Source organism: Suncus etruscus, chromosome 1 (genome assembly GCF_024139225.1).
Source record: "Suncus etruscus isolate mSunEtr1 chromosome 1, mSunEtr1.pri.cur, whole genome shotgun sequence".
Taxonomy (NCBI): Eukaryota; Metazoa; Chordata; class Mammalia; order Eulipotyphla; family Soricidae; genus Suncus; species Suncus etruscus.
In genome coordinates this window covers 59,570,025-59,585,067 of record NC_064848.1, presented here as the reverse complement: position 1 = coordinate 59,585,067, position 15,043 = coordinate 59,570,025, and the positions used below count along the sequence as shown (strand labels likewise).

At 44.5% G+C, this 15,043-nt stretch overlaps 1 protein-coding gene across 1 annotated transcript; it reads right to left on the bottom strand.

Annotated features, from left to right (window-relative positions):
- Positions 1 to 1,099: 1,099 nt before the first annotated feature.
- On the bottom strand, positions 1,100 to 8,786 carry SPINK4 (serine peptidase inhibitor Kazal type 4). Its single transcript, XM_049774253.1, has 4 exons — positions 8,726 to 8,786; positions 4,851 to 4,891; positions 2,953 to 3,065; positions 1,100 to 1,145 (listed from the first exon to the last, which is right to left on the bottom strand). The coding sequence occupies exons 1-4, from the start codon at positions 8,784 to 8,786 to the stop codon at positions 1,100 to 1,102; spliced, it is 261 nt and encodes an 86-aa protein (XP_049630210.1).
- Positions 8,787 to 15,043: the final 6,257 nt, after the last annotated feature.

The following is a 15,043-nucleotide window of genomic DNA, read 5'->3' as shown; positions in this document are numbered from 1 at the left end:
GTTCCCTAAGCACCGTCAGGAGTGTTTCCAGAGTGCAGAGTCAGGAGTAACCCATGAGCATTGCCGGGTATGGCCCAAAAACAAGGACTTGGAGTGTCCTCACAGTATATGTGAATTGACAATCCTTTCTGCCTAGTTCCATTTTCAGTGATGTAGGGAAGATTGATTCCTGTTCTTCTAGCAGTGTTCACCTGCTCCATCTGCCTCCTATTAGGCAGGAGTTGGAGCCTATCTGAACCTGCTTGTTTCTGGCCAGGTACCTCTCCCCTCCCACCTGCTAATACACCTTTATCAAAAGTTTTAGCCTAATGTGGGACATTTGATGTTCTTACTAGAAGCTGGGAGCTGGCTTTGGTGGGATTTTGGAATATGTTTCTATGGGTGGTTGTGTATGGCTGTATCTGATATAAACATGTTTAACAGTCATTGGAGTTTGACCCAAACAGCAAAAGAGACTGGAGGCCTCCTGTTATGGATACTCAAGTATCCCAGTGAACGTTGTCAGTTGCTACAGACCTAATCCATTGTTTTAATAAGAATTCAGCAGCATAATGTGCTTGCTTAAATGTTTGGGGTGGAAGTGGGGGTGTATGTGAAGAAGAGAGATAAACTTTTGGGGTATTAGTTCTGCCCAAGAAGGCCATCTGGGTTTTGGGTTCCTCTTAATCTTGGCCCATGCACCCCCACTGGACTAGTATACTGATATCCTCTTGGTGTAGTTTGGTTTGTGTTGTACTGGGGACTGAAGCACACTACATTTTGCCCCCTCTTCAGTTCCTAACCCTAGTGACAGGCAAAGCTGGAACTGACAAGGCCTGACAGTGTCCTTTGGCCAGGTTGACCTCTTAGCTCTTGCTGCCTCAAGAACACACAGGATGCCCAGATTCTCTAGACAGGGCAGATGACAGGGTTGATGAGCACATCAGTGAAGGAGAAACTAAGTGGGGAAAATAGGGAAATGTACCCCAGACAGCTGCCTCCCCAGGACCCCCAAAGACATGACCTGCTGGCCTGGGTTGGGCTAGATTTTTATTTCAAGTCACATCTTCCCCAATTCCATCACTTTTTCTCCACCTTGAAGCTTCACAGCCATTCGGGTTCAGCATTTGCCATCCTTCACAATCTGGATGTCCTGTTTGGTTTTCCTAGGGCCAAAAGAAGGGAGAATGAAACTACCTAAAAAAAGTTCCATTTGGTAGGGCGGGAGAGATAGCATGGAGGTAGGGTGTTTGCCTTGCATGCAGAAGGTCGGTGGTTCAAATCCTAGCTTCCCATATGGTCACCCGAGACTGCCAGGAGCGATTTGAGTGTAAAGCCAGGAGTAACCCCTGAGTGCTGCTGGGTATGACCCAAAAAACCCAAAAAAACAAACAAACAAAAAAAAGTCCCATCTGGTGCTCTGGGCTGGGTGTCCAGACCCTTTATTGAGTTGACTCCAGGGAGCTACTTGAGCACATCTGCCTCCAGATCTTTCCTTTTGAACCTCTCCCTGTCCCCACCCCCACCCCACCCCTATTCAGCTTCCTTGGTTTTTTCACCCCTATGACCAGTGCTTCCTGTTGTGCCTCTCCTGGGCACTGACCTGAATTCAGTCACTGAATTCTGAACTGCTCACATAGTTGCCCCTGTCTTGGATGGGATGACACGAAGACTATGTTCCATAGATCTGCTACAATGCCCCTGCCCTCCACTCTCCCTCACCCCTCCAGTTTCTAGTTTCTAACCCATCCATTCTCCTGCCCACATAACCATAGGGATCTATTGGCCTATTTTTTTTTTCTTTTTGGCCCACACCTGGTTTCGCTCAGGGGTTACTCCTGGCTATGCGCTCAGAAATTGCTCCTGGCTTGCGGGACCATATGGGATGCCCCGGGGATTGAACCTACGCACATGCAAGGCAAACGTCCTATTGCTGTGCCGCTGCTTTAGCCCTGTTGGCTTTTTTCTAAGTAAGGACAGGGTCCTGCAGATCTGGAGCTTTGCAGTTTCCAGGCACATTCTCTCATCTCAGTTAGCTGTGGCCAGATCAGGGGTCTTATCTCTGAAGAGATGAGACCACATGGGTGATCTCACTTAACCAAGGTCGTGTCTGGTCTTCTTCACTGCTCTCATTCTGTTCATGTCTGGCCTCTCTATCATTCTTTAAAATTCATATTCTTGCATATTTAACTTGGTGTATTTCCTCAAAAACAAACTGATTTTCCTTTCAGAACCTTTCCAAACTTGTTTCTGCACTTGGAATTAGTTTTTTTTCCCTGTTCCTTCCCTTTTCTGAATAATTTCTTTTCTGGGAGAAGAAAGAGGGAGTGGCTTTTGTCACACCTGTGGTGCTCAGTGACTCCCAGCTCTGTATTCTAGAAACCATTTGATGGTTAAACCAGACTCAGCCACTTCAAGTTAAACACTAACCCCTATCCCTTATCTAACCCCTTATGTCTAATTTCTACTTGTCTTTTAGAACAGAGGTATCACCTCTAGGAAGGCTTTCCTCCTTTCCTTTGGCCTTTCCCCTGTGTACCCTGTCTGAGCCTTTAGAATCTGTACCACAGTTAATTATAAGTTGCTTCTCTTATTCTGACTCTATATAAGGATGCCAGTGATGCAAACTTAGGCCCTGCAGTCTCTATAATACCTAGAATATCATCATCATAGTACAATAGATCATGGTTGACTGGAGGAATAAATGAACACATGAACAAACCTAATCAGTTGGGCTGGTCACAAGACAAGGACAAGAACCTAGGGTTACTCTTGGTATTTCTGGTCATTGTGGTGATGTCCTGCTAGACTTCTCTGACACTTTTGTTCATTTCTAGGAAACTGAGGGGAGACTTTTTAGGATGAGTGTATGTAAAGGAGCAAGTGGGTCAGGTCTTACCCCTTTCAGGTTGGTTTGGCTAGGAAGGGACCCACCCAAGTGAGCCAGAAAGGAAGGTTGAAGAGTGAACTTACATCCGGGCCAAGCAGAGGTGGCATTCACTGTCATACGTGACCCCGTTAGTGCCACAGACAAAGCTGGATGATGGGACACATTCTGGAGACTCTGTCATGTGCTCACAGATGGGCTGCAGGAGGGAGAGGGTATCAAGGATTCTGAGATAGAATGAAACTTAGGGCTTCTACTTGGAGAGCTGAGGAGATCAAGGGTGGGTCTAGAGCCAGATTCAAGAGGCCCCTGGAGCTGCAGAGACAGTTCAGAGTGTAGGGTACTGCATTTTACATGGCCAATCCAGATTTTATTTCTGACACTCCATATGGTCCCCCAAGCACAAGCCAGGAGTGGTTCCTGAGCACAGAGCCAGGTTTAATCTTGGCACCGCTGGGTATGGCCCCAAACATAAAACAAAGAAGGCCCCAGCAAGCATGAACCAGCCCAGTGGGTCCCTGGCAGATCTGCTTAGGGTACATGTATGGCTAAGGTGCTTAGCATGTGTCTACTGAGTTCGTGGATGGGGAGCCCATTCAGGCCTGTAGTCGAGTCAGGGGTTGTGGAGTGAGTTCGTGTTCTCATGCTCCTGGGTAGGGGTTCACTTTCCTTAGAAAGTTTGACTAGAACCTGGGCTACTTGTCTCAGCAATAGAGCTTCCCCATTGCTCCCAGGAAACCCCTTGCTTCTGAGGGGCTCCTCAACTTTCCAATCTGCCTCACCTTTCGGAGCCCTTGGTGAGGGGCTCAGGACTCTGCTAAGTCTGACAGGGTTTCTGTCTAGGCTGAGGTCAAGGTCAGAATTGGGCAGGCCTGAGGCAGGGTGTAGGCAGGGAGCGCGCAGAATCAAGCCTCAGGCCCTGCACACATCCCTCACCCCAAAGTCTCATCCTCATGAGCCGTGTAAACACAAATGAGTTGTTTCCTTGGCCTCATTTCCTTCATAAAGGATTCTTTGTCCACACAGTTGACTAGAATAATGCATGTGAAGTCTTGGGGGTCTTTCTGTGGGGCAAAGCTACCCAGTGGTATTAAGGGGTTACTTCTGGATCTGCACTAAGGAATCACTCTTGGTAGTACTCAGGGGACCATATAGAATGCCAGGGATGGAACCTGTTATTGGTCATATGCAAGACAAGTACCTTCCCTGCTATACTATTGCTCCATCCTAATCAGGGCTCTTGATGTTGGATGGGAGGTAGTTTTGAGCCTCATTTATCCACATAAAGTGTGGACTGAGGGGGCCAGAATGTTAGTACAGTGGGTAGGTCGTTTGCCTTACACACATCCATTCTGGGTTTGATCCATAGCATCTCATATAGTCTCTGAGCCTTCCAAGAGTAACCCATGAGTGCCACTATGACCCAAAAAAACCAAACCAAACCAAAACAACCCAAAACAACAAAAGTGTGGACTGAGGGTATCAAGGAGGCCAGCCTTACTGCTCAGGAATACCCTGGGCATCAGCTCCAGGACCAAGTACAACTTGAGTCTGCTCTCCCCAGTGAAGAGCTGATAAAGGGGTGTTGGTGATGGGGCTGACACACTCCCCAGGGCACCTAGTGCCCATGCTCATCTCTTCAGTTTGAGCCTCAGGAGTGTCTGAACTGTACAAAATGAGAGGTGCAGGGAGTCCTGCTGAACCTGTGCAGGTTGTGGGGTGGGGGGGTCTCACTGCTGGAAGGGATTTTGAATGGGCACGTGTCTCAAGGACCCTAAGGCCAGGGTGGGAACTTCTACCAAGGAGCTAGACTAGCTCAGCCTAGCAAGACTTGCCCAGGGTACATGTGGACTCGGGAATGCCCTCCCTGCTTGTCCCACCAGGGTGCCCTTGAGAGTGCTGCTATCCCTCAGTGGGCACTAATGGGGGTGGACACAGGTTCCTTCTGCAAAGGGAAGGCCAGAACTGCCAGCGGCTGCCTTACCATTCTCGAGAAAACAAGCTTTTCTGCTGATACAGTCGTATCTGAAGATAGAAAAAGAAGAAAAAAGAATGAGATGTTTGCTCAGTTCTAGACCCAGGGTCTGAAGCTGCTTCTGAAGTGATGCAAGGATCCAGCCATGCACCATCTGGGATGTCTCAGGAAAAGGTGGGCACCTCCAGCCAATGGGACTCTCAGAAAGTGGAAAACCATTAACCAAATCTAGAATTATGGGATAACAATTCAGCCTGTTCCTTATTATTCTGGTTTTGTTGTTGTTTGGGGAGGGCACACTGGCAGTGCTCAGGATTTATTCTGTGCTCAGGGATCACTCCTACTGAGCTAAGGGGAATATATAAGGGTGTTTGGGATCAAAGCCCTTTCTACTGTACTATTGTTTTGGCTCATCCTTATTCTGACACCACCGGTCTTCACAGTAAAATAAAAGAATAAGAACCAGGTTTGATCCCTGGCATCCCATTTGGTCCCCTGACTCTGATAGAAGTAATTCCTGAATGCAGAGCCAGAAGTAATACCTGAGCACCAATGGGTGTGACCCCCAAACAAAAATAAACAAAAAAAGAAAAAAACCATTCACACAGGACCAGAATAATAGCACAGCAGTAGGGCGTTTGCCTTGCACACAGCTGCCCTGACCCAGGATGACACTGGGTTTGATTCCCAGCATCCTAAATGGCCCCTCGAGCCTGCCAGGAGTGATTTCTGAACACAGAGCCAGGAGTAACCCCTGAGCACTGTCAGGTGTGACCCAAAAACAAAACAAAAAGAACCATTTAGGGATATACCATATAAAGATGATGGTGTCATGCAAGCCACAATATTGGTTCATCATATATAGGTCCCCCAACTACTGTCAGAAGTGACCCTTAACACATGTATGACCCCAGACAAACAAGAAAAATACCAATAAAACAGGATAGTAACACAATCTGAGAATATATTTGCTCATGTTTGATTCCTCCCAGCGAGCACCACTGGGAGAAACTCCCTGAACAATGAGCCTAGGCATCACCCCAGCATCCCCAGGTGTGGCTGCAAAGGAAAATAAACAAAACCTAAAAAGGAGGGGCCAGGGCCCGGAGATATAGCACAGCGGTGTTTGCCTTGCAAGCAGCTGATCCAGGACCAAAGGTGGTTGGTTCGAATCCCGGTGTCCCATATGGTCCCCCATGCCTGCCAGGAACTATTTCTGAGCAGACAGCCAGGAGTAACCCCTGAGCACCGCCGGGTGTGACCCCCCAAAAAAAAACAAAAAAAAAAAAAAAAGGAGGGGTCGGAGAGATAGCATGGAGGTAGAGCGTTTGCCTTGCATGCAGTAGGCTGGCGGTTTGAATCCCAGCATCCCATATGGTCCCCCGAGTTTGCCAGGAGCAATTTCTGAGCATAGAGCCAGAAATAACCCCTGAGCGCTGCTGGGTGTGACCCAAAACCAAAACAAAACAAAATAATAACCTAAAAAGAAAATGGAGCTGCATCTTCCAGTTGTCCTATCTCTTCTCAAGAATGGTCCATAGGGGCCGGAGAGATACCATGGAGGTAAGGCGTTTGCCTTGCCTGCAGAAGGTTGGTGGTTCAAATCCTGGCATCCCATATGGTCCCCTGAGCCTGCCAGGAGCAATTTCTGAGCGATGCCAAGTGTGACCCAAAACACACACACACACACACACACACACACACACACACACACACACAAAGAATAGTCCATAGCCAGTGAAAGCATAATGTGGTAAAATGACCCAAACCCATTATCCCTATTCAGAAGACTACCATTGCTCATCCCAGCATCAAAGCATACCAGTAGGGTCCCTGGGAATGTTTATGGTACTACACCCAATCAATGGTCCTCTTGGGTGTCTTCTGAGCATTCTCCAAAAACCATATACTGACTAGTTGGTTTCCTGGGTCAAGCCATGGGTGAGACTCAGGGCAAATGGCAATTGTCTAAGGGTAGAACTGGAATGTACAATAGATCACATCCAATGCCAGTTCTTTCCAAACACAGTCAGTCCCCATGGTCCTTGTGGTCTGGATGAAGTATTCACAGAATATGATGGTGAGGCATTCTGGGCGATGCAGAAATAGAAGCCACAGTTAATAGTACATGGGAGACGGGGCCGGCGAGGTGGCGCTTGAGGTAAGGTATCTGCCTTGCAAGCGCTAGCCAAGGAAAGATCGAGACTGCGGTTCGATTCCCCCGGTGTCCCATATGGTCCCCCCAAGCCAGGGGCAATTTCTGAGCCCTTAGCCAGGAGTAACCCCTGAGCATCAGATGGGTGTGCCCCCCCCAAAAAAATAGTACATGGGAGGAGAAGGAGAACATCTGTGAAAATTAGAGAGGGGCAGGAAGCTTCCTGAAGGAGTGTCATGGGACCAAGGGACAGATATGCTCTTCTTGGTTTGGGTTTTTTGGAGGGAGAAGTGTTGGATATGGGGGCTTCACCCAGTGTTACTCAGGACTTACTCTTGGCTCTGTGCTCAGGATCATTCCTCGAAGTGCTTGGGGGACCATGTGGGAAGCTGGGGACTGAACCTGAGCTGGCACCATGCAAGGCAAATGCCCATCCTACTGACCTATCTCACTGGCCCAAGATGCAGGTTCTTTTAAGCCTTACAGGGAAGCCCATCTTTGCCAGGAGGCTGCAGTGAGGCAGTTTTGGGTTCCAGAATTTTCTCTCCCTGGGAGCTTTTCCTGCAGAAGTGGAACAGGCACTATCACTAGAGTAGTCCAAAGCAGTAGCTTTTCTGGGGTCACCAGAGATTCTTAAGAAAGGAAGGAAAAGAGGGAGCAGGGAACTGATCCAGGGAAAAGTCTCCCAAAGGCTGGCATTTACCCCTGATATTTGTACCAGGATGTAAATATCACTTCTTAAAGCTGTCATTTCTACAACTGGAAATATCCCGATGCCATTTGATGGGAGAATGAGTGAATAATCTCTGTTATATATAAGCAATGAGCTACAACTCAACAATAAAACCAAGCAGACAACTGTTATTTACAAGACTGAAACTCAAAACCACACCGAGGAGCTGGGACAACCTTCTGCATCTGGAGGCAGAAGAGAAACAGGATCCATGAAGGAAGGGTTTTTATAATTCTAAGCTAGAGTACAGATTTGAACCCAATTTTTCTTTATCCTAACCCAGGGCTGGCTTTCCTTACCATGGTGAAAATTGCAAAAAGAAAGGATAAGCAGGGCCTGGAGAGATAGCACAGCAGCGTTTGCCTTGCAAGCAGTTGATCCAGGATCAAAGGTGGTTGGTTCGAATCCCGGTATCCCACATGGTCCCCTGTACCTGCCAGGAGCTATTTCTGAGCAGACAGCCAGGAGTAACCCCTGAGCACCACCGGGTGTGGCCCAAAAACAAAAAAAAAAACAAAAAAAAAAAAAAGAAAGAAAGAAAGGATAAGCAGAGGGCAGACAAGATGACTCAAGGATTTGGGAGCTTGCTTCAAATATGAGGGCTCCAGGTTGGAACCTCAGCACCACATAGTTCCAAACTGCCAAGAGTGACTCCTGAACAATAAGCTAGGAGTGACCTCTGAGCACTGCAGCATGTTCCTGCCCCACCCCCAGAAACCCAAAAATAGTCTTCAGGGGCTAGAACAATAGTACAGTGGGTAGGGTGTTTGCCATGCATGAGGTTAACCCTGGTTCAATCCCCAGCACCCCATAAGATCTCCAGAGCCTGCCAGTGATTCTTGAGCACAGAGCAAGGAGTAATCCCTAAACACTGTCAGGTGTGACTGAAGAAAGCTGAGCCCTCAGGGGATGCTCCAAGCTCTGCCTCTGCCCTCAGCCCAAACTCACCTATCACCACCAAGCCTCAGAGAAAGAATGCAATTTCTTCCCACTCACCCCTTTCCACAACAAGGAAGGCAGCCAAGGCCAGAACAACCAGCCCCAGGCGCATGGCCATGGTGATCAACAGTTGAAATGGCTGAGCTTGCAGAGACCTGGGCTGGGGGAAGGATTGGAGCCTGTTTATAGTGCTGCTCCTCTCCCTTATCTTATCTGAAGCCAGATGGAGAGGCTGGGAGCAGGTCCCTCTGTATCAGTCTTTGTACCAGTTTCTGTACCGTGGCATGCGGAAAGAACTTACTTTTGGCATAGAGGTCAAGATTATGTGGCATGTGGGGCGGGTGGTAATAAGGAGGCTGATTTCTGGAGTGAAGAAAATGTGAGATAATTCACAAAGCTGATTCCATGTGACCTATTTGTGATGGGTATGTGAGCAAGAGGAGAGGGGACTGCCACAGAGAGTCACCCTATCAAAATACACACACACACACACACACACACACACACACACACACACACACACACACACACACACACACACACTGAGAGAAAGAAATAAAAAGAAAAAAGAAGAAGAAACGAAGAGATAGTACAGTGGTAGGGCGTTTGCCTTGCAAGTGCTGCCCCAGGACCAATGGTGGTTTGAATCCTGGCATCCCATATGGTCCCCTGTGCCTGCCAGGAGCGATTTCCAGGATTTCCAGGAGTAACCCCTGAGTGCCGCTGCATGTGCCCCCATGAAAGAAAAAGAAGAAGAAAAAGGGAAAGAGAGAAAAAGAGAGAGGAGAAAGAGGACAGGTAATAAAGATTGGGAAAAGGGGGCCTTAGCGAGAGTGCAGCAGGAATGGTACTTGTCTTGCACATGGTCAATGCAGAGCGTCTTATATGGTACCCCAAACATGTCAGGAGTGATCCCTGAAGGTAGAGCCAGGAAAAACCCCTGAGTACTTTTGGGTGTGGCCCCCCAAACAAAAACAGAAACAAAAAAACAAAAGGGAAATGGGGGGCTGGACAGAGCTCACTAGGTTGGAGCATTTTCTTTTTTTTTTTTTTTTTTTTATAATTTTTTTTTCAGAGGAAAATGCTACAGTGAGGTATTTTTTTTTTTTTTTTGCAGATCATTGCTATCTGAAGTATTCAAGCATAAACTCATAAGCTAGGGTTTTTAAATTTTTTTATATTGTATATACATTGTATTCCATTATTGAATGACAATATTTTTTTTTTCTTAACACCACCCATCACCAGTGCAACATTCCCATCACCAATGTCCCAAGTCTCCCTCCTCCCCACCCGACCCCTGCCTGTACTCTAAACAGGTTCTCAATTTCCCTCATACATTCTCATTATTAGGACAGTTCAAAATGTAGTTATTTATCCAACTAAACTCATCACTCTTTGTGATGAGCTTTCTGAAGTGAGCTGGAACTTCCAGCTCTTTTCTCTTTTGTGTCTGAAAGTTATTATTGCAAGAATGTCTTTCAGGGGCCGGAGAGATAGCATGGAGGTAAGGCGTTAGCCTTTCTTGCAGGAGGTCATCGGTTCGAATCCCGGCATCCCATATGGTCCCCCGTGCCTGCCAGGAGCAATGTCTGAGCCTGGAGCCAGGAATAACCCCTGAGCACTGCCGGGTGTGACCCAAAAACCACAAAAAAAAAAAAAAAAAAAAAAAAAAAAAAAAGAATGTCTTTCATTTTTCTTAAAACCCATAAATGTGTGAGACCATTCTGCGTTTTTCTCTCTCTCTCTCTGACTTATTTCACTCAGCATAATAGATTCCATGTACATCCATGTATAGGAAAATTTCATGACTTCATCTCTCCTGACAGCTGCATAATATTCCATTGTGTATATGTACCACAGTTTCTTTAGCCATTCGTCTGTTGAAGGGCATCTTGGTTGTTTCCAGAGTCTTGCTATGGTAAATAGAGCTGCAATGAATATAGGTGTAAGGAAGGGGTTTTTGTATTGTATTTTTGTGTTCCTAGGGTATATTCCTAGGAGTGGTATAGCTGGATCGTATGGGAGCTCGATTTCCAGTTTTTGGAGGAATCTCCATATCGCTTTCCATAAAGGTTGAACTAGACGGCATTCCCACCAGCAGTGGATAAGAGTTCCTTTCTCCCCACATCCCCGCCAACACTGTTTATTCTCATTCTTTGTGATGTGTGCTATTCTCTGTGGTGTGAGGTGGTATCTCATCGTTGTTTTGATTTGCATCTCCCTGATGATTAGTGATGTGGAGCACTTTTTCATGTGTCTTTTGGCCATGTGTATTTCTTCTTTGTCAAAGTGTCTGTTCATTTCTTCTCCCCATTTTTTGATGGGATTAGATGTTTTTTTCTTGTAAAGTTCTGTCAGTGCCTTGTATATTTTGGAGATTAGCCCCTTATCTGATGGGTATTGGGTGAATAGTTTCTCCCACTCAGTGGGTGGCTCTTGTATCTTGGGCACTATTTCCTTTGAGGTGCAGAAGCTTCTCAGCTTAATATATTCCCATCTGTTAATTTCTGCTTTCACTTGCTTGGAGAGTGCAGTTTCTTCCTTGAAGATGCCTTTAGCCTCAATGTCCTGGAGTGTTTTACCTACGTATTGTTCTATATATCTTATGGTTTTGGGGCTGATATCGAGGTCTTTAATCCATTTGGATTTTACCTTCGTACATGATGTTAGCTGGGGGTCTAAGTTCAATTTTTTGCAAGTGGCTACCCAGTTGTGCCAACACCACTTGTTGAAGAGGCTTTCTTTGTTCCATTTAGGATTTTTTGCTCCTTTATCAAAAATTAGGTGATTGTATGTCTGGGGAACATTCTCTGAGTATTCAAGCTTATTCCACTGATCTGAGGGCCTGTCCTTATTCCAATACCATGCTGTTTTGATAACTATTGCTTTGTAGTAAAGTTTAAAGTTGGGGAAAGTAATTCCTCCCATATTCTTTTTCCCAATGATTGCTTTAGCTATTCGAGGGTGTTTATTGTTCCAAATAAATTTCAAAAGTGCCTGGTCCACTTCTTTGAAGAATGTCATGGGTATCTTTAGGGGGATCGCATTAAATCTGTACAGTGCTTTGGGGAGTATTGCCATTTTAATGATGTTAATCCTGCCAATCCATGAGCAGGGTATGTGCTTCCATTTCCGCGTGTCCTCTCTTATTTCTTGGAGCAGAGTTTTATAGTTTTCCTTGTATAGGTCCTTCACATTTTTAGTCAAGTTGATTCCAAGATATTTGAGTTTGTGTGACACTATAGTGAATGGAGTTGTTTTCTTAATGTCCATTTCTTCCTTATTAGTATTGGTGTATAGAAAGGCCATTGATTTTTGTGTGTTAATTTTGTAGCCTGCCACCTTGCTATATGAGTCTATTGTTTCTAGAAGCTTTTTGGTAGAGTCTTTGGGGTTTTCTAAGTAGAGTATCATGTCATCTGCAAACAGTGAGAGCTTGACTTCTTCCTTTCCTATCTGGATTCCCTTGATATCCTTTTCTTGCCTAATCGCTATAGCGAGTACTTCCAGTGCTATGTTGAATAGGAGTGGTGAGAGAGGACAGCCTTGTCTTGTGCCAGAATTTAGAGGAAAGGCTTTCAGTTTTTCTCCATTGAGGACAATATTTGCCTCTGGCTTGTGGTAGATGGCCTTAACTATATTGAGAAAGGTTCCTTCCATTCCCATCTTGCTGAGAGTTTTGATCAAAAATGGGTGTTGGACCTTGTCAAATGCTTTCTCTGCGTCGATTGATATGATCATGTGATTTTTATTTTTCTTGCTGTTGATGTTGTGTATTATGTTGATAGATTTACGGATGTTAAACCAGCCTTACATTCCTGGAATGAAACCTACTTGATCGTAGTGGATGATCTTCTTAATGAGGCATTGAATCCTATTTGCCAGGATTTTGTTGAAGATCTTTGCATCTGCATTCATCAGCGATATTGGTCTGTAATTTTCTTTTTTCGTAGCATCTCTGTCTGGTTTAGGTATCAAGGTAATGTTGAGATTTCCCACAGGTTAACAGCAGCTGAGGAGAGAATCAGTACACTGGAAGATGAGATACATAACAATTACATACAGCAGAAGAAATTGGAAAAAAGCCTCAAAGCAAATGATCAAACAATGGAAAAATTACTCAAAGAATGGGAACAGATGAAAATAGAAGTCTATGATAAGCTCAACAGAAACAACTTAAGAATCATACATACAGCAGAAGAAATTGGAAAAAAGCCTCAAAGCAAATGATCAAACAATGGAAAAATTACTCAAAGAATGGGAACAGATGAAAATAGAAGTCTATGATAAGCTCAACAGAAACAACTTAAGAATCATTGGAGTCCCAGAGACTCAGGAAGAAAATCTCCAGGAAGAATCAACAGTCAAGAACATCATTAAAGAGAAACTACCAGAGATAATGAATACATGTGATCAAATCCTGCATGCCCGAAGAGTGCCAACTAAAAGAGACCCCAGAAAAAACACCCCAAGACACATCCTAGTCACAATGACGAATCCCATAGATAGAGACAGAATTCTGAAAGCAGCAAGATCGAAAAGAGAAATTACATTCAAGGGAACATCCTTGAGATTTACTGCAGACCTGTCACCAGAAACACTCAAGGCCAGAAGGCAGTGGTGGAACATAGTGACAAAACTCAATGAAATAAATGCTTCGCCTAGAATACTGCACCCAGCAAAACTCACTTTCAGGTTTGAAGGAACAATACATAGTTTCACAGACAAACAACAGCTCAAAAACTTCACAGACTCAAAACCATTCTTAAAAGAAAAACTGAACGGCATACTTTAAGACAAGGCTTACCAACATACACACCAAACTTTAATATAAAGATGGCACTAACTCCCAGGACAATTCTTTCTCTCAATGTCAATGGACTAAATGCACCAGTTAAGAGACACAGAGTGGCTAAATGGATCAAAAAACTCAATCCAACCTTCTGCTGCCTACAAGAAACGCACCTGAATAGTCAGAACAAACATAGACTCAAAATAAAAGGCTGGAGGAAAATCATCCAAGCAAACAACACCCAAAAAAAAAGCAGGAGTGGCCATATTAATATCAGATGATGCAAACTTTATACTTAGGAAAGTTGTAAGGGACAAAGATGGACATTTTGTATTAATCAAGGGATATGTACAGCAGGAAGAAATCACCCTCCTAAACATATATGCACCGAATGAGGGGCCAGCAAAATATTTAATACAACTGTTGACAAATCTGAAAAATAATATCAATAACAACACAATAATTGTGGGAGACCTCAACACGGCATTGTCAACACTAGACAGGTCAACCAGACTGAAACCCAACAAGAATATACTAGACCTGAGGAGAGAAATGGAAGAAAGAGGCCTAGTAGATATATACAGGACACTCCACCCCCAGAAGCCTGGATACACATTTTTCTCTAATGTACATGGGACATTCTCTAGGATAGACTACATGTTAGCACACAAAACATACCTCCATAATATCAAGAGGATAGAAATTTTGCAGGCTGCCTTTGCTGACCACAAAGCCCTGAAATTATATATAAACTACAAAGGGACACAGAAGAAAAATTTTAACACCTGGAAGTTAAATAGCCTCATACTGAATAATCAGTGGGTCCGAGATGAAATCAAAGAGGAAATCAAAACCTTCCTGAAAACAAATGACAATGGAGACACAAATTATCAGAACCTATGGGACACAGCAAAAGCAGTACTGAGAGGAAAATTTATAGCTTTGCAAGCACACATCAGGAAAGAAGAAGGGGCATACCTGAATAGCTTAATGACGCAGCTCATAGAATTAGAAAGTGCTCAACAAAAGGATCCAAAAATAGGGAGGCAGAAGGAAATAACAAAGCTGAGAGCAGAAATCAATGAAGTGGAAACCAGAAAAACCATCCAAAAGATCAACGAAAGCAGAAGTCGGTTCTTTGAAAAAATAAACAAGATTGATAGACCACTGGCAAAACTAACAAAGAAAGAAAGAGAGAGAAACTTGATAACTCGTATTAGGAATGAAAAAGGAGAGATCACTACTGATATGGTAGAGATTCAAAGGGTAATCAGAAACTACTTTGAGAAACTTTATGCCACTAAAAATGAAAACCTGGAAGAAATGGATAAATTTTTGGAATCTTATAATCTTCCACGATTGAATGAAGAGGATGTAGCATATCTAAACACTCCCATTACTATTGAGGAAATTAAGAAAGTAATCAAACGTCTGCCCAAAAACAAAAGCCCAGGCCCAGATGGATTTACTAATGAATTCTTTCAAACCTTTCAAGAGGAACTACTACCAATCCTGGCAAGACTCTTTCATGAAATTGAAAAAACAGGAAAACTTCCAAATAGCTTTTATGGAGCATTTTC